Source organism: Alosa alosa, chromosome 20 (genome assembly GCF_017589495.1).
Source record: "Alosa alosa isolate M-15738 ecotype Scorff River chromosome 20, AALO_Geno_1.1, whole genome shotgun sequence".
NCBI classification, from domain to species: Eukaryota; Metazoa; Chordata; class Actinopteri; order Clupeiformes; family Clupeidae; genus Alosa; species Alosa alosa.
In genome coordinates this window covers 25496677-25516814 of record NC_063208.1, presented here as the reverse complement: position 1 = coordinate 25516814, position 20138 = coordinate 25496677, and the positions used below count along the sequence as shown (strand labels likewise).

Genomic DNA, 20138 nt, shown 5'->3' with positions numbered 1-20138 from the left:
GTTTTGTTTTGTTTCATTTCTGTGCTGGGATGTTAATTTACGTACATGAATATATATGGACATATGTCAGTGTGGTGTAGGGTCAGGGCTGCTGCCAGGACCGTTCTGTTATGACTGTGTGTCTGTGTGCGTGTGTGTCTGTGCTTGTGTGTGTGTGTGTGTGTGTGTGTGTGTATGTGTGTGTGTGTGTGATGGCTCAGTAGGCAGGGGACTCATACAGGTGAACTTGGCGAAGACTGTCATATCAGCACTGCCCACGATCCTGGGCCTCCTGCCTTATGACGCCCACACACACAGATTCCACTCTGTGACAATATTGTGCACATGGCCCATATGAGTGGGTACATGCACACACAAGCGTGCGCGCACACACACACACACACACACACACACATATATAATACCTTCTATGCAAAAAGCTTAATCCACACAGTTGTCAGAAATACACCTTTCACAGTAGCTGAAATAAATCACATGCTAACAAAGGACATGCATGCAGATGTGAATAACTTCTGGCTTGTACTGTATGGTGCTGATGGTATGTATTGGAACGTCACATATTACCAACCGTCACGTATGTCCAACCTCGTGTATGTGTCACTTAATATTAATTTCAATACAAACCAAGACGGCGGATTCCTAAAAAAACGCAAGCACCCTCACCATAAGTTTATCTAAATTGGCTATGTACCAAAAATTACATTTTACCGTGACTCGAAGAGCTGTAAACAGTGTTGTAAGGCTGCGTGTACAAATCCGCTTGGAGCTCCAGTGGAATTTTGAATTGCGACGACGAGAATTCTTGTGCTAACCGTTGATGTGCCGTGAGAAAGTGTGGGAATAAGTACCCACCAGCCCAGCACGAAACTCCGAGCGTGGTAAACAAAATCGGATATTTCAGGCAGTATTTCAAGCCCCAGTAAGAACCCAATTAGATTTTGTTCAAATCTACACACCTATGGCTATTGAAAAATGTAAGGTTCATTTATCAAATGTTATTTTGAAATATTAAAAAACATCGTTGTTTTTAGAATTTTCCAACGAAATGGTTGGTAATTAGCACGTTAACGATAGGGTGGTGTCAAACGCTCACGCCTTAGATTCTCCACATATCCCTTAGGCCGCGATCAGATCAGACGGGGATCAGATTTTGCATTGAGGTGCGCCTTTTTTATGTTGTTTCATATTGGCAGTAAGCGTTTTGCGCCCTGGCTATATGCCTAGAGGACCTCGCGTGTTGTGTGCCTTGTTTTTTTTTTTTTATCAAGGCGCCCTGAGTGCCTCGAATTGAAAAAAAGTTTTACAAAGCGCACAAAGCGTCCTGTCTGATCGCACCCTTACAAATTCATTCTGATGGCTTTTTGTTGTTGTGTTGTTTTTGTCTGGAATGAGTTCTATTTTTCATGTCCATAAATAATAACCTTTTGTCTTCTTCCTTGAGCTTTCTATAAAACTCTTCAGTCCAGTCCAGTATCATACTGTAGCTCACGATCCATCAATGTAATCCATCGTGACAGTTTCCATCTCTTACCTAATCATCTAAAAGCAACAGCAGCGGTGGAAAGAGGCTGAAGTGCTGCTCTACTGTCCGTTAGACATTTGTTCATTTTCTCTGTCTGTCTTGGGAGTCAGCGCTCCGTCTTGTTTTAATGAGACTGCCTCAGTGATTTTTGGACTAGGCATCATTAAGTGTTGTTTCCTGTGTGTGTGTTGTGTGTGTATGTTGGGTGCTTGTGTGTGTGTGTGTGTTTGTGTTTGTGTGAACTCCTGTCTGCCTCCTCCATCCAGCGCTTCACTTCTGTTAAGTGCCCACAGCTGTGTGCCAGTTTTTCAGTCAGATGGGTGGTACTCACTCTCAACCTCACTGGTCCGTACATCCCCACCCTCACCCCCATCTCATCCCCATCTCACCCCCATCTCAGCCCCATCTCAGCCCCCCCCCCCACCCACCCACCCACCCCCTGCCCTGCCGTTGGCAGTGATTACAGTAAATTGCTGCTCTGCCTCTACCTGCTTTTCTTAAAAGCTCCACTCTGCTTGCCATTTCATTTCACCCATCAGGCTCCATATCCACCAATCCAGCCTCCCTGTCCTCATCACCGCCTCTTGGCATCAGTAGCACATGTCATGTGAGTCATGTGACTTCAGACGACCTATATTGTACAATGGATTTTAGTTTTTCGTTTTTAAAAACTCAGGGTTTACCTTGATGTTTAGAGTTCTTGTATGTATTGTTGTATCTGTTGTTCTTGTATGTATTGTTGTGTATGTGTGTTGTTTTGTGTCTTTTTTGTAGTTTGTTTTGGTGCTGGTTACAGTAAATGACCAAAGTTTTTAATCTGTTATGTTTGAAGAAAAGCACTCGAAAGCCCTATGAACCTGCTTGTTTAATGTTCGCTCATGTAAGCGTAGCCATGGGTGTGATGATCTACAGTCAGTCGCAGAATGGATGAGCCTCTCCGGTCAGTAGTGCGGAATAAAGAATGGTCACCATAAACAGACCACCACTGGACGGGGCCAAAGCACTGGCCTGTGACCAGCAGGATAAGTCATGAGGCACTTTTCCACCGCTGGAACTCCCAGAGCTTACCAGGTGGCGCGAAGGCTTATTGCAACAGTCCCCTAATGAGCCCTTTCAGACGCGACTACTGGATAAACGTCAGAACAAGCCATTTTTTACAGCTTAATATTTTGTTCTTTGCTCACAATACCAATTTGAGCATGACATAATAGTGATATATTTCTGTTATACCAGGAGATTTTCCACATAATCACTAGATGTAATGTAAAGTATTACAAGTATTGTAATGTAATGTAAAGTAAATGTAATGTAAAGATTACATGAAGGTTCAGTTGACAGTTGAATTGGCTATAAAGTTGCTAACACTCGATTAAATCCTTTCATGGCAGCTGTACATGCTTGATTAATAAATATACCAGCTTCGCAATGATTCATTAATATATATATTCACCATATCTCAGTCCTCATCAGTCCACTTCGAGGTGGCCGGACATGTTCTTGATTTGTGCACGCAAGCGACAAGAATGTCGGAACAGTGCCCGCCCGACGTACCCACAAAATTGTGCACTTTGTCCGCCCTACTTCTCATTGAAATGAGTTGAATATACTAGGATGTAAACTCTCACTTCACAGACATACGTTACTTCTTAGAGACATATTTTGGCCCTGGAAGAGGCCACCTGTAGGGGTGGTTCCTGCAGTGGAAAACTTCACAGAGGTGCCAGCGCCCTTGAAACCGACTGTGAGTTCCTGCTGTGGGAAAGTGCCAACAGGCTTCTGTGATGGTACGTGGGGATCTAGCCCCTGTTAGAGCTATAGCTGCTGTGCTCTCCAGGGAGGAGCTCAGCTGTTGGCTAAGGAGAGGAGAGTTGCAGGGCTGCAGGATGGAGGGAGGCTGGAGGCTGTGAAGCAGAGAGTTCCTCCGTTGGTGAGCAGCAGAGTTTTTGTGTGTGTGTGTGTGTGTGTGTGTGTGTGTAAGTCTTTCTTACATGATTGTGTTTAAATTTGTGGCATTTGTGTGTACTCTGCATTTGTATTACATAGTTTTGATTGTGTGTTTAAATTTCTGGCTCTTTCTCTCTCTCTCTCTCTTTCAGTCTCATCTCCCTTTCTCTTCTCTGCTTTCACTCCCATTCCTCTCCTCATCATGAGGGGATCAGGCTATTAATTCAGGAGAAAAAGACAGACAGGCGGAGAGAGAGACAGACAGACAGTCAGACAGACCAACAAAGAGAGTACATTGCCTCCCAGTGTTAAGTGGCGAGCAAGTAGCCTTTGTGGCTTGTGTGTGTGTGTGTGTGTGTGTGTAGATTGACTGAAGTGCTGTTAGCTGCCCTTGTCTCTCTGATGTTCTTTTTATGAACCCCTTAATGACTATAGCAGCTGATTCTAAGGTTTTCTCTGTGCAGAAAGATGAAGCATGGCAACACTACATATTTAAAGTCATAAACCTATTATGCTATAGGCATTTGGGAAGAGAGAAGCTCATTTCTTTCACATGAGTTGACTATGTGTAGTATTTGAGCTTGCTGCATAAATGACACACACACACACACACAGAGACACACACAGATGAATGTATTCAAAGTAAACAACTGTGGATTTATCTGTCTGATTGAAACAATCTAGCCAATTCTTTCTCCCCGCTCATTCTCTCCATCTCTCTCGTTCCCTCGCTTCTCTCTCAGGGCTCTTCTGGTCGGACGAGGAGTTTCTCTCTCCTTCCTCACATCCCGCCCGCCTCCGCCTCCTCCTCTCCCGGCTCCCAGAGGCACCTGGGCCACCCCGGGGCGCCTAGCAACATCGTCACCATCACCCACCACAAGTCGCCTGCCGCTGCCCGCCGGGCCAAGAACCAGTACCCCTCCCGACTGCAAGAGGTCAAAGAGGTCAGTGCCTCCTGGTCACCCTTAAGCTCTTCTCTCATATGCAGTGTTTATGGGGGGATTTTATGGCTTTAATTCAGCAGGACAATGAAGAGAGTGACCGGAAGCAAGTGGGACAGAGACAGAGACAGAGACAAAGAGAGGGGGTGGGATCAGGAAATTACCCTAGGACGGACTCAAATCCAGGTTCCTGTGGGCACGTGTACCCAAATATGGAATGAGGCCACATTGGAGCCAAAAGCCACATTTTTTTTTTTTTTTTTTTTTTAAACTGTTAAAATGTAATTTTAACGTTTCACCCGTAATTGATGAATTACATAACATTACAAAAGCTATCCCTTGAAATCCACCCTTAAAGATCCACCTTTAAAACCTTTTCTTAAGTGCATATGAGTGCGTGTGATGGCAGAATTCTACATGTTTCAAACCTAAGTTTTCAGCTTCATTTCAATTTGTGCAACTAGTTTTCGAGTATATTAAAGAAACGCAGTGACTAAATACATAAACTTTGGAAAATTCGAATAAAAGAGGAAGAGCATTGCATTTCAAAAATATAATCTAAACTATTTGATTTTAGCACCATGAGCTTTACAAGCTTTGATATTATGGAGTTTTGCATTATTCACTTTATTTACGAGTGGAGCTCGTCTTAAATTGTTTTGCTGCTGCTAAGCCCAAGACAGCCACTGCGACCTCCAGAGGTCTTTATAGAATTTATGTAGCTCTGTTCCTCTCTGTTCCGCACTGTGTTCTTCACTCTGTTCTATATTGCAGTGTTCTATTTTTTTTTTTTCCTGAAATTTACAGCTATTTCATGGCCAGCATTCTGTGCCAGTTTGGCTGGATATGCATTTCTGAAGAGCAAAACAATCCCCCAGAGGCAGATTATCCAGTCGATAGGGAAGTATCCTGGGTCTATACTACAAGGACTAGCCTTCTTTTGAAAACGGGAAGCAATCAGCAACCCCCACACACACACACACACACACACACACACACACACACACACACACACAAACACAAATACACAAGCAGTTGTGTTTATATAGATGCCCTTGACATTTCTTGACAGCATTTTTAATATTAATCAGATGTAGTCTGTTCAGCAATGTGTAAAACAACATTGTGACATATGTTTGCATATGTCTGACAAGACAGACTTTATAGACGTTGACTATGGAGACAGACTGAAGTCTCTTGTCAAAGACTAGGCAAGGCAGCCGTGTCCAAATGCACTCTGTGATATTCGTTTTTCACAGACATCCTCTTCATTTCTGATTTACACCTCACTCCTTTTAATCTGATTAAACATGCCAGCGATTATGAAGATGTGTCGCTCTCAATTAGACAAACATTTACAGCTTATGTTGTTATGAAACAACAGCATTTAAATGATCCTGTAAACGGAGTGGATTTGGAAATCCTTCAGATCAGCACTGGTTAAGATTTCTCAAGCACAGTGGGTGATATTAAGGCCCTGAAGTCATTAAGTTGACAGTATTAGACTTATTAGAAGAATGTTGCCCTGCTCTAAATGAAAGGCTTATCTGATGACTCCTCCGCAGGTCCTCCAAGCGTTGGTTTAATGGCGTGATCAATGAGTGCCAAGCCTTGGCTTTTTAATCATTCGGTGCTGTGAGCTTCGACACTGACTCAGTGCCCAGTTGTACCACCACAATAAGGCATCAGCACTCTCATTAGATGAGAACTGGATATGTTCCTAAAGAGAGATACTGAGAGTTTTCATGCTACAATGTGATCAACACTTTGAAGTAATCTTATAAGTGATTTTGTGCGCACAGTCTTATACACCCAGGAATTAAACAATAATGTGATAACTAAGTGAAGATGGTGTACTTGTATACAATAAATGGTTGGTTCAGCTTCTGGACTTTCTAATGGAATCTTTTAGTCGCCATTGCATCTTCAGTCTAGTCAGGAGTATGTCAGTCTTTAGTTTCTGTGAAGGACTTTCAGATGATGGGCTACCCTGACATTGCCAAGTGACATGGAACTGAACTTAGCCTGGCTAACGCCAATTGAGATGGGGTCTGGGAACTATTCATTTTCTCGTATTTGAAACGTGGTTTACACATGCCCAGCTGTTTATTGGGTGCTACGAATGTCTGTCAAATGCGTCTGTACGTAGCTCATAACCGCTTCGGTGTGTCGTCATCGTCTTGCTGTCCCCCCTCCGCTCTGTGATTGGTTCCTTCGTTGAGGTGAAAACGAAGTCCATGGAATCCAGGCTGCCTAGCAGCGTGAATAAAATCGCACGCGCAAGGCAGCATGGGAAAACCCAGGCTAAACTGAACTCAGTATGAATATGAATATCATGACTTTCTGTTTGAAGTATCTTATCATATTTACATAAAGCTCCTTGGTAGATACTTTTATTCCAAATATGTTTATATGTAAAGGTAGTAAAGAGTGGGACTTAAACAGTTCTTTGTGTTATGATTTGGTAGTAATAAACCTGTGATGAAGTGATATGGCTGTTGATATTAGAAATGCATAGTCATTGTCTGTTTCCGAGAACTTCAGAATTGTCTCATCAGGTCGGTGCCATTACTGTAGAGAAAAAGTACATTTGACAGTCTGATCTTCAGAGCTCATCTTAGCGGAGCACCGTACCTCATTTGTGGCTTTCTGTGTAGTCGGATTGAGTCTCTCTCCGGTAATTTAACAGGAAGGGAAATCTGCACTTACGATCTGAATTATGAAGTTAAGATGAGCCTCACTGGGTTTGAATTGAGTTCCACTCGAGACGGAAGCATCAGGAGATGATGGTGGTGAATGTTGCCTCGGGCTGTAACAGCAAAGATGAGCATCCCTGGGAGCTGTGGAGTAGAGGACTGTTGTTTTGGAATGTGTGTTGAACACTGAAACATACATTTATTGCTAGCGTGGCGCTCATGTGTAATGATTTATTAATAGATTACGGAGTTATTGCCTTCTTAACAGAAATGAACGTGTGTGTCTTGACTTTACATTCAGGTGATAAGACACTATTCGATCCATATATTGCTCTTAATCTGTAATCTTCATGTTTGATATTGGTTAATACCATAAAGAAAATCACTTACAGAAATATCTCTTTTGTCACATAAATAGTATAATTTGTGAATCGTTTCTCTGCATATTTACTCGTTCTAACCATACCATGTTCATTTATCGTCAAATTAAATCAAGCTGGTCTAGGAGATTCCCCACATGATCCACAATGTAAGTTGTACACAGTATGTGGGTAATCATGTGATTAATCAGTGGGGTTATCAGTACAAGAGAGCAATACTCCCTTTGCGGCAGCCTCCATCACAATATACACGGATGGCCATTCCTTTATCTCACTCACCCTGGGGCTGCACGGGTCTGATGCTTTGGACACATGCGTTTGAATGGCTCACACAAATATGGGCAATGCGAGCGAAGATCCTGAAAGGGGAAGAGATGTGTCACTCCCGCTGGGTGTTGTATTCAGCAGCATGCTATCATGGCTGATGGCATATGCTTTTGTGCACAAAATGACTGCCAATAGGTGCTCAGCTCCACAGGGTGTATTTTTCAATATAGCAATGCACACCTTCAGGGCAATTTTAAGGAAAGGATATTGAAAGTGGTCTCCATTTATTATATTAGATTTGGGAAGATAAATCATATATTATAATAAATAATTCATTTAGTTTGCTCATATTTGTATTAAGTGCACAGTGGTAAGGAAAATAAGTTTCCCCCTTTTACCTTTTTTAGGCCAGCCCACCTTTCCTGATCTGGAAACTCTTAAAACAATGAAGGCCTTCACCAGACTGTGTGTGTGCGTGTGTGTGCAAATGTGTGTGTGCGCTCGTGCGAGTGTGAGTGTCTCTTTCTCCCCCAGCTTTTGGCCCTGAGATTAGCCGTAACCGAATCCCTCCCCAGGCAGACAGTGTTCCTGTAGGTCACCCACAACGAGAGCACAGGCCCCGCATTATTACCTGCACTCGCTTCCATTAAAGAGCTTCTTAGAATTCCAGTCGCTGGGGCAACACCCACTCCACTCCCCCTCTCCACCCCCACAGCCTCGCCCCTAAACCAGGCCTGCTGCTGACCCTCCTCTCCTCTCTAATGGAGGACGGAGAACAACAGACTCAGCCTGACCTGGTCCATCATCATTATGCGGCCTTGGTTGAGACTTTCCAGAGCCACAACCAGGGTCATTCAGGGCCAGGCAGGGTTTTAGGCAGGCAGACGGACAGACGGACAGACGGACGGACAGACGGACAGGCAGGGCAGGCAGGGCAGGCAGGATGCCCTGCTGTGCTCCCCAGTCCATCCTCATCTGGGTTTCAAATGCAATTTGCTACCTGGAATAGAGATGGGCTCTTTTATTTCATTCATTCAGTCAGTCATTCTTTCAGCAACATCAGGTGCACTGCATAATGGAGGCAGTGGGATTCGGAGAAAGGAGGGAGAGAGAGAGAAAAAAGGCTCATTGCCCACAGGGAAAGTGGCTGTAGTGGAGCTGAATGGCACCAGGAACCACACCAGGAACCATACCTGGAACCTTTTTACCAAGAACCTTGGCACAGGAGACCTTTCCTGAAACATTTTCAATTGGAAGCTTTTGTCTTGGACATGTCAGAGCTGGAACTAAATGTATTTTCTTACTCAGTGGAGTTCAGCCTTTTCGTCTACAGTGAACTTTACCGTTTTTTTTTGTCTTAAATTGTGTGACTCCGAACAGGCAGACTGCAATGTTTTTTCCCCAGACAGCTGTGTCCAGTCGTTTCTTCTCACCCTGTGCAGTCGGCCGGACCTTCGGTCATCTCTAACTAAGTGCAGGAGCTTGTGATGAGCCCTCAGGGTTAAGATGCTCACAGACAGACATTTTCTCCAGCCAAGACATCACACGCCAGAAGGAAGTGAGTGGTGTGTCAACCAACATTAGCCGGCTCTCCACTTTTAATAAACACTGTAGAGTGTTTCGCTAATTAAATGTCTCGCTTATTTTTTCACTTCACCACGGAAGATAGAGTTTATTTAAATTTAAATGTGTTTTAGTTGAGGAGTTCTCCATGAAGTAGTGACATATTTTGTATATACGTGTTTATCTTGTCCTCCAGAGGGTTCTAATGGTTCACTTTGTTTTTGTAACCTCATTTACACCCACTGGTTGCTTTCCCTACTTTTTATCATTCTTGTCCTCTGATTCTGTGTGCCCTGACACACACACACACACACACACACACACACACACACACACACACACACACACTTTCGAGTGGTTGTGCTTTACTGCTTGACTGTTTCATGATGGCCATAATGTCTACGTCTGATGCAGGGCCATTTATCTGAGTGTGTGTGTGTGTGTGTGTGCGTGTGCGTGTGCGTGTCTGCTTGTGAGTAAGAGTTTGCATGACAGAGGGAGAGACAAAAAAGAGAGATGGAGGAAGTGAGAGGAATTGAGAGAGAGAGAGGTGGAGGGTGAGAGATGGAGAGAAAAAGAGAGAGGGATGGATAGAGAGAGCTAGAGAGAGAGGGATGGAGAGAAAGATGATGGTTCCAGAATGTCTAAGAGTAGCTGCTTCTTGGAGAATAATATGTAGCCTGTGCTGCAGAACGAGAGTCTATGAGGACTGAGGTCTCATTGCCTCCCTTTACTCAATTCAAACAAAGTCAAACTAATTACCCTTCAGCTAAAAATACTTCAATTCCTGTGTTTTACAATGGTTGTACCATCAGTGTTTTTATCAGTAAAACAATTTGTACTGACTCCGGGTGTTTCCAGGAACTACCTGGCCTGTGAGTGCAACTCTAATGTAGTGATTACTAAAGCCTGTAGTGCAACATGTCCAGCCATGGTTGGCTGTGATTGTTAGTGTCATGGTCTCACGGTAACTTCCCACAAGTGCTTGTATCTGGTCAGACTAGCCTTATAGAGTCATGAGTGTATGAGAATGTATATCTAGACATGACCACATGGGAGTGGATTACTTAGAGTGTGAAGAATATTTAGAATATTTTAAAACAGTCAGTCACCTGGTGAAGGCAATGTTCATGAAGTCTTTCAGAAAAAAAAAAAAAAAGAAAAGAAAATGGCAAAAATGATAAGTGCACTTGTCAAACTATGGACCGTTTTTCAAAGGAAGCACAGCGAGCTTTGTTCCTGTCGATTGTGAATGACATTTAAAATCACCTTTTCAGCGAGTCATCGCCAGGCTTTGTATTCCTGTCATGGCATGCCAAAGTTACATCTAGTCCTGTGAGACCGCAGTCAAACACAGACATCTAGAGGTGACGGAGTTGCTGGTCCGAACTTGTGTTGACAATCATGCTGGGGCCACGTGTTGCACTGCATTAATTACTGCTCTTAATTGCATGGGCCTGAGTCACCACCACATCAGTAACTTAATTTATTAAGTGGAATTCACTGGATTAATGTGTCTGCCGCAGCGTCTGTGTGCAGGACTGTGGTGGGAGGTGACCTTGATGAGACGGACGTGGTCCCACTTGAGCAGAATAATTACCTCTAGACGCTGACTTTGAATGGCAGTTGCTGTGAATTTAATTTCCTTTCGTTCAGCCCACAAAAAGCCCAGTGTAGAATATGGCAAGGCGAGTCTATGTGTATAGCTTTTTGCTTTGCACACAGAGGCAGTTAAAACCACACAGCAGACATCTGAAGTGTTCTATCAAGTCTGAAAGGTAACCTGCATGCTTGTCTCTTTATTGTTTTTTGTTATTATGATTTCAAGTGATATAATCCCTTATGAGAAAAAGTTATTATTAATAACTTTATTATTAAAACCTTTTTTTTTATTATAGTTTTCTTCACTTTGAGTCCTTGTATTAACTTGGATAGGTGGGCACCTTATTGTGTGGCAGAGCGTGTGGAGAGATGAGAGTTTTATGTTGTGTGGAGGGCGGGGTAGTGATGGAGGGGTCCATGGCTCAGGCGATCGGCGTCGGGCACTCGGCTCGTGTTTCAGGCCTGTCGACCAGGTGACTGCTGTACAGTCCACCTCCACTTAAATACAGCAGAGAGCGGCTGTTCTGGGCTATCTGGAAGAGACACTGGCCAAGAGGGCTCTCTGGGTCAATTAGTGTGCACGTGTCTCTTCTCTCTTCTCTCTTTCTCACCCCCCAAAGTGACTTTGTGTGAAGGCTATGACTAAGTGAAAAGCAGTTAGATTGCTGTGTACTTGTGCTGGCATTGCTGCCCGAGTCTGTGAAGCTTTGATAGTATGTAGTTTTGCATTAGTTTTGCCTACATTGCAGTAGTTTTGTTTTGCAGCTGCTGAGCCCAAGACAGCCACTGCGGCCTCCAGAGGTCTTTATAGAATTTATGTAGCTCTGTTCCGCACTGTGTTCTTCACTCTGTTCCACACTGTTCTTCACTCTGTTCCGCACTGTGTTCTTCACTCTGTTCCACACTGTGTTCTTCACTCTGTTCCACACTGTTCTTCACTCTGTTCCACACTGTGTTCTTCACTCTGTTCCACACTGTTCTTCACTCTGTTCCGCACTGTTCTTCACTCTGTTCTGTATTGCAGTATTGCTGCAGAACAGCATTTTTGTTCTGAAATCTACAGCTATTTCAAGGCCAGCATTCTGTGCCAGTTTGGCTGGATGTGGATTTCTCTCTCTCTCTCACACACACACACACACACACACACACACACACACACACACACACACACACACACAGGCAACAATACAGGCAAATTATTCAGTCGATAGGGCACTTACACAGCATCTTGGGTCTATACTACACGGACTAGCCTCCTTTTAAAAATGGGAAGCAACCTGGGCTTGATACCTGGGCTCTTGAGTTTAATAGTAACTAACAATACTGGCACTTTGTGTAAAGGCTGTGACTAAATGAAAGTAAATGCACTGTGACTTCAGTATCAGTTGGATTGCTGTGTACTTGTACTGGCATTGCTGCCTGTGAAGTCGAGTCTGAAGGCCTGTGAATCTCCATATGGAATTGAGGGAGATGTGGCTCTAGCGTGGGTTATATATGGCGGTAAACATCTTGATAGCTGTGAAAAATGTGGGAGTGTGATTATAAGAGGGAAATATCAGGCTGCTTATTTCTGGGTTTTTGGCAATGTTTCATTTGGTTGGCTGCTTTCACTGAACATCCCATCAGTGAGCCTCAGTAGCTAACTACCTGGGCTGTGAGTTTATTCCTCACCACTAACTATAATTACACCATAACCCCAAACATTGTGTATTCAAGTGTGCGTAGGTGTGTGTTTGTGTGTTAACTCATTGTAGTGCTTCACTGTGTGAGTTCACTTGAATGGAGATCGTTTTAAAGGACTCCCTTTATTTTGACCACTTTCTCCCCGCACCAACATGTGCCAAGGCTCTGTGCGTGTTCATCATTCAGATTGAGTGAAATGTAGGTCACATCGCATCACTCAGCCAATCGCTCTCGGCTCGTATTAGGAAAAATCGATATGGAAATATCATAGGGTGAGCAGGTTTACTTTTGCAACCTCTTCCTTTTTTAAATGAGAGAGAGAGAGAGAAACGTATCAGCTGAACCATAATATCATCTGTGTCATATTTCACCGGTAGTGCTGCAGTAGCTCATTTGTTTCTGTTAATATTTCGAGAGCTGGACCATTAGCTAAATGGGATACATTGTAGCTGAAAGCACCACTCTCATCCCTCCTCCATCTCTTTACATGGGAGAGGAGGAGGACCATGTGTATATTATAAACTCAATCGAGATGTCCATACATCTGCGGATGAAGGATGCGGTCAGCGCTGTGTGTAGCCTTTGCTGGATCCATTCATATTGCACAGGCTCACAAAGTAACCCTGCTATCCATTCATTTATAGCATCGCAAATAACCCAGATCCTGCCACAGCAAATCTGTTCCAGCTGGGGAAATACGGTCCTGATGACGTAATGGTACAATTATAATCAGCTGATTTTACACCATATTCTTATATGTGGTCTGTGTTCACGATTTTGCAGAATTTCATACAGCTTTACTGTTAATTTGACATAGTTTTGCCAACCTATTTGCCAATACTGTAGGTGGTAAATAGTTTTTAGTTGGCCTAGGCCTCTACTGAACTGTACCTCAATCTGTATAGACCTCTGAAATTCGCCTACAAAAAGGACCCAAAGCTGCCATCTTTGCCCATATAATGTAATATGGATCTCCTTATAATTTTTTTAAAGTATATTTTTAAAGTGTATTTTTGGGGCTTAAAAGTATATTTTTAAAGTATATTTTTGGGGCTTTTTCATTATGACAGAGAGTGAAGAGGCAGACAGGAAGGAGAGAGAGATGGGGTGGGACCAGGAAATGACGCGGGTTGGACTCAAACCCTGTGGGCACCCGGTGGGCCACTTTTAGGTCTTTTTGGGTCCTTTCGGCCCCAGTCTGACCCAAATCCGGCCCAGATGCTGCTCCTGTCCCAGGTGTCACCCTGCTGCAATCTGTCTGTCACACAAGTAACACCAGAGGGAGACAACATAGACATTCTTAGTTTGTGGTTGTCAGATAAGAGAACTAGACCAGTAGGCTATGCATAACTGACCAGTAGGCTATGCATAACTGCTCAGTTGTTTCAGCAATGTTTGTCACATTGTGTTCCCTCCCATTTGTAGCCGTCATGTCGCATCACTCTGCATTGCCATAATAATAGACCTCTCGTCTATTTTTGTACCTACTTGTTGAAACCACAGCCACTTGCTTTTTAGCTCATTGAACATTAATAGCAACTGTCTTTGTTTCTCTCCTGTGTTGCCCTTGTGACCAAGGCATTACTCTGATGCTGATCTATAAACTGCGAGTGGCTCTCATCGTGGAGCTATCTAGGCTGCCTCTGACTATGGGATGATTCATACTACATGGTAGTTACATTGATTGCTGAATGTGGATGACGGAAGCAAAGACAAGACCTTGGAGACTTGAAGGGAATTACCCACCCCAGCATGCTCGCTCAGAGCAGACATTTTAGAAGCCCAGTCCCAGATTAGGAATGTGGCTTCTAAGGAAGCATTTGTGAGTGGGTTGAAAAGATCCCACTGTGCGTCTGACCCCCTTTTGCGATCAGGGCAAGGTCAGCAAAACATTCAGACAAAGCTTAAGACACCCACAGCTAGACATGGAAAAAAAGAGATTTAACCCAAAACAAATTAGCGGGGGTGCGGGGGCAAGGATGAGACAGACAAGCAAGAGAAAGATTCATGGCGCTGTATGACCAAACTAACAGCAGATATTAATCATCATTAGAGCCCTCATCGATCACTGTCAACCTCGGAGCCCTCCACCCAATGGAGATGGAAGTTTTAATCGAAGCCCATCTGCCTCCCAGGTGTAAAAGGTTGCAGTGTAGGGGTAGTGGAGGAATGGAAGTTCTGTGAGTTTAGCTATGGTGTCAGACAGCGTACTATGACACTGTTACTTTATTGATGTCTCAGAAGGTCCTTGGCTGTGGCAGAGGATTGGGCAGATATCGTTAAGTGCCTTCGGCAGAAGACCATGTTTAATTGAAGTGATGGTAAAGGGAGCACTTTGAAAATGGGAAAAATGAAGTGAAATGACAAAGACATGTCAGAGGAACATTTGGGTGACATTTAAAGACTCCCCTGGTCTCTTTCAAGTGAGGATTTGAAGTTCTTCTCTCTGCTTTGTCCTTCGTCTGAAAGTATATCTCCCTCCCACCCTGTCTTTCCTTCCTCTGATCTCTCCTTTTCTTTCTTTCTCTTCTTTCCTACTCGTTCTCTCGCTTTATCGTTCTGGCTAATTACCCCCCCAATTCACCTTCCATTTTGTTCTCTCTCTCTCTCTCTCTCTCTCTCTCTCTCTCTCTCTCTCTCTCTCCCTCTCTCTCCTTATTCCTTTTTATCCTCCTTCCCTTTCTGCCTTTCTCTACCCATCTCACCCCCTTTCCTTTTCTCCCCTTTTTGTCTCCCCCTTCTCACACTCAGTCCTCTTTCTTTCTTTCCTTCTCTCCTTCCTTCCTTTTCTTCTCTCCTTCCTTTGCACTCCATCTTCTCTCCTCCATCCTTCCCACTCCCTCCCTTCCTCCCTCTCAATCTCATCCTCTCTCCCTCTCTCTCCCTCTGTGTCTTTCTCTCTCTCTCTCACTCACTCACTCACTCCATCCAATCCATCTCTCACACAAACTCCTCTCTCCTCCCTCCTTGCAGGTGATGTCCCAGGCCGAGGGTCAGCAGAAGAGCCTGATGCAGTCCATCGAGTCCCTCCCCGCCCGCGGGCCGCTCACCTGTCTGGACCAGGACCTCCTCCTTCTGAAGGCCACCTCAGCTGCCACCCTCAGCTGCCTGGGGGAGTGCCTGAGCATCCTCCAGCAGAGCTCCGGACACGGACACCACCAGCACCACCACCAACCCCATCACCAGCACCACCAGCAGGGCTCCACCCCCACCACCACCAGGCCTGGACCCTCCGCCCGCGACCCACCCTCCGGTGAGTCCGCCCTGGGCCCACCCCTGCTGCTCCCCCTGGGGCCCCCGGACCCTGGGAAGGGCCCCATGGAGGTAGATTGCGGCCTCTGTCCTTCCCTCTCAGGACCGTTGCAGCTGAATGTATGCAATAAATGTTGTTGAAAGTGCATGTTGGCGTTTTTTGGTGGTTTGTGTTTGTTGTTTGTCATCATCTTTTGTTATTGTTGTTGTTGTTGCTGCTGCTGTTGCTGACTTGTTTGTGTGAGTTGTGGTTTTTGTTCCATCATTGTTCCCATGTTATTATGTCTTTATATCGATGATCTGTTTTATGCTCCATCCATTTCCTGTGTTGTTGACTCAAATGTTATAGATTTGCCTGTGTTTATGTGTAACATTTGTCAACGCTGTTTACAACCACAAGTGGCAAGCCACTGGTATGTCCACATAAGAATATTGTGTTGTGTGTGTGTGTGTGTGTGTGTGTGTGAATACAGAGGAAAAACATGGGGATTGAAGAAATGGAGGATTGAAGAAATTGAGAGTGACTGTCAAAAGATTTCCTTACTATGCACTTAATTCCCAGAGTCAAGATAATGTCATGCCAAAGAGCTTCACAGAGGTGCCTAACGCCAAAACAGTCAAATGCCTTGTAAACTCCTCCAGGTGACAAAAACAACAATATAACAATAAAATCAGATCCAATAAAAACCTTTCAAAGCAAACTTCCTCCAACCAAAGGCTGGCTGTCTTTCTGACCTTCACTGGATCTGACGACTGGGAATCGGGACACCAGGAGTGACCGGACTTTTGAAGAGTGCTTCGAATCATGCAGGAGGGTAAGGTGGTTTTAAAGTGAAGTGAACGGTTTTTAGGCGGTGCTTTTATCCCAAATCGACACAGATTCTCAATGGTGGGTACGGAAAACGAACCCAGGCTGACCCAATTGTCGGGCGGCAACACTACCCACTGCTCCACCATGCCCACGGGGGGCAGGGGGTGACCACCTCACACCACCTCTCTCCCCCCCCCTCTCCCTCCCTTCTGCCCCTCTCTTTGTCTGTATCTGCAGTCGCCTTGCCCTGCATGATGGGCAGAGGCTGTTGTGGAGTTGGACCGCCCAGCCGCAAGTATAAAAAGTCCTCGTCCTTCCGCTGCCTGCGCGGCGCCTCATGCGTGGACTCCTCCGCGGCCGAACCCGAGACCTTGCCCCGAATTCACCGCATCACTTCCTCTTCCTAGCGCTCTGCACTCTGCGTCCCTTGCCTTCGTTTGCAAGGGAAGTTGGCAGAGGGGGAGAGGGTGAGGTGCGGTGAGATGCCAGTGCTGCCAAGCTGGCGTGTGGAGTGGTCACTGTGGCATTCAGGGCTAGTGTCGGACTTTAGTCTCCTAGGATGGTGTTGGTCCTGAAAGCCACAGCCATGGTTCCCTCCCGCTCCCCAGAGTTGCAGAACTGGATGGTCATGGTCTGCTCCTGCGTCCCCCCCATTGCATGGCAGGACCAGGACGGGCATATAAGGTTCATAGAGACCCTCCCGACACTAGTGGATGCAACACAACGCAACGCAAGGCCCTGCATTGTGACTTCAGTACGTCCCGAACGCTACTGACGGGGAGCATCTCTCCTCCTGTTGTGCGCGCTTCTCCCTAAAGCATTACTGCCGCAGAGAGAGGGTTTCTTTGGCTACTACTTCTCGCTTGGCCTGAGCTTCTGGTCAACCTGCAGTGTTACACGATATTCCCCTTCAGTGGAGATGACCGTCCATTAAGGAGAAAAGAAGCCGGGGCCAAGAGAGCAGAGTATTTTTGTTTTTGTTTATTTGTTTGTTGGTTTGTTTGTTTAGGGCTAAACCCTGAATGCTTTGAACGGATGTGGGACCAAGCTGCGTGGCTCTGCCAGTGGCACTTAGGGAAGGCTGTTGGCATGCTATCGCCCTGTTATTAACTCAGAAGAGAGCCCAGGGGGATAGGTTTTGAGGGCTCGGAAGAGGAAGGGGTGGGATGAGGGGGGTCTTCTGGTCCATGCAGCTTGCGTAAAGGAGTGGAAACGATCTGAAAGGTAACTCCAGATCAAACGCTTTTGCCGTCTGTGTATATGGTATCTGCATGTGGTGTCCATGTTTGATCTGATCTGATCTGGATTGACCAAGCTCTCTCTCCACATGTATGCGATTTGCATGCATGTATGCTGTGGCACGGCTGTCCTCTGCCTGGTGTGGTGTGTGTGTGTGCCTGCTACTCAACTCTGATCACCTGGTCAATCCTGTTTTGGAACAGACGGGAAAAAACACAACCATACAATCCAAACACACTTTCCAAACAAACCAAACAAACCAAGCATTCCACACAAATCAAGCATTCACTTTGTAAGGGTTGTTAAATATGATCAATAGCACCAACAAATGTGCCACTCGAACTACTTCAGACACCTTCAGGGATGGATTACTGCACGGGCCTACCGGGCCCAGGCCCAGGGGCCCAAGAGGTCAGGGGGCCCTGAAGCCCAAGCCTTTGCATGGAATCATTGCCTGAATATTAACAAATCAGGATGTAGGCTATGAATCTGATTTAATTTAGTATTGGCCATCCCCAAAATGCACCAGAATACAGGAAATCACATTAAACAAATTAACATTTTTCTGGGGGAGGACCCCCAACCCCCCCCTCCCACATAAGCAACAATTAGTGGGGGGCCATTAATACATCTGGGCCCAGGGGTTCATAATCCGCCCGTGGCCACCTTGTACTGAAAGTTAAATACCTGCTCTTTACAATCATGTATTTCAGGCCTCTAGACATATTTCAGGCTGATCTATGTAGAACATTAAATCAGTTGATGGCACCACCATGGTGTCCGGCAGTTTGTCAGGACTGACACCATCTGGGCAGACCTCAGGCCTTCTTAGCAGATTGCCCCTCGCTCATAATGTCAAGACATTTATGCCTTGAATCAGTGCAGATTTACACAGACAGTGAAGGCTGGCTGGGTGGGTGGGTAGATGTGCTTTTTTTGGGCAGATGAGATCGGGGTGAGTTGGTGTCTTCTTGGCTGCACTCTATTTAACAACATCCTGTATGAGTTGAGTGGTCGAACTGTTGTGGTGACGATTGTTTGACCCAGAAAGAAGGCTTGTCTCGTTTGTATCCTAAGGCTTACGTTTCCAGTTTTTCTAGAATGTAGGATATCTTTATCACAGATATGAACCCAGTACAAAACCTATTCATAACTGTGTGAAGAACACTTAACTAAGAGTCTCAACACTGTACACATTATCAAAACTGAATGGAATGGAAGTGTGAATTACATCCACAGTTTAAAACATCTAATTACAGGCCAACTAGTCCTTCACTCAAGTGAAGTCAGTTCATAAAACCCATTTAATTTGCACAGCAGTACACAAAGTTATATGCACTTAACAAAGCATTATGGATTTTTTGTCTAAAGCAGTGGTTCTCAAACTGGGGGTCACAAAATGATCTATAGTCTGGATTAAAGACGTTTTTCTAAAAGTTTTTAGGCAAAGGCATAACATAATACCTTTGGTGTTGACATAGTCTACCTATGAGAGAAGACATTTTCTGTCTCTGCTTCCAATGCCCATCTCGCAACATTTCGAAATCAAATTCCGCCAGTTAGAGAGAATGGGGTTGCGAGACTTGGCCCATGTTTTTTGGGGGGTCACCAGACAAAAAGTTTAAGAACCACTGGTCTAAAGGACCATTCACACCAAGAACGATAACTAACAATGACGGCAAAAAGCATAGCTCTAGCTAATATGAATGGCAACATCCACACAAACCATAACAGCGTTTTAATAAGCTGAAGCGATATTTTCCCCCATTATCATTATAGTTATCGTTCTTGGTGTGAACAGCCCTGCAAACTAGTGATCTACCCACCCTGCCAACCTTACACTCACTAGTGGACAAGTGGCATCGACACACGTGTGCGTCACATGCCCATATTCCATCTACTGTAAATGAATTCAAAGATACTGAAAGTGGTTGAAAGTGGCTGATACTGAATGTAGTTGCTCATTAAAAAAATGTCAAATTTAAGCAGTAGACTCACATGCATCAACCTGACTATATTAAAAGACTAAATGACTCTTTTGTGTCAGTTGTGAATTGGCACGTCCGAACAATGTGGAAAGTTCTGTGAGTGCTTCCGAGTTCCAATGTCTAGTTAGGTGGTTCCTCTGTTAGGTGATTTCTCAGAATCACTCCTTTATCGAGGTACCGGTTCTTCCTCTACAACCTCCTGCAATATCTGGGTGATGGGGGTGGGAGGACTGAAGCAATCAATACCCAA

At 44.8% G+C, this 20138-nt stretch overlaps 1 protein-coding gene across 1 annotated transcript in view; it reads left to right on the top strand.

Moving 5' to 3' along the window:
* The window catches only part of LOC125284776 (oxysterol-binding protein-related protein 10), a 77496-nt gene that overhangs the window by 33958 nt on the left and 23400 nt on the right, over positions 1 to 20138 (top strand). The window contains exons 5-6 of the mRNA XM_048228890.1: positions 4210 to 4410; positions 15572 to 15851. Of these exons, the coding sequence (XP_048084847.1) occupies positions 4210 to 4410; positions 15572 to 15851 (481 nt within the window). The remainder of the gene's footprint in view (positions 1 to 4209; positions 4411 to 15571; positions 15852 to 20138) is intronic.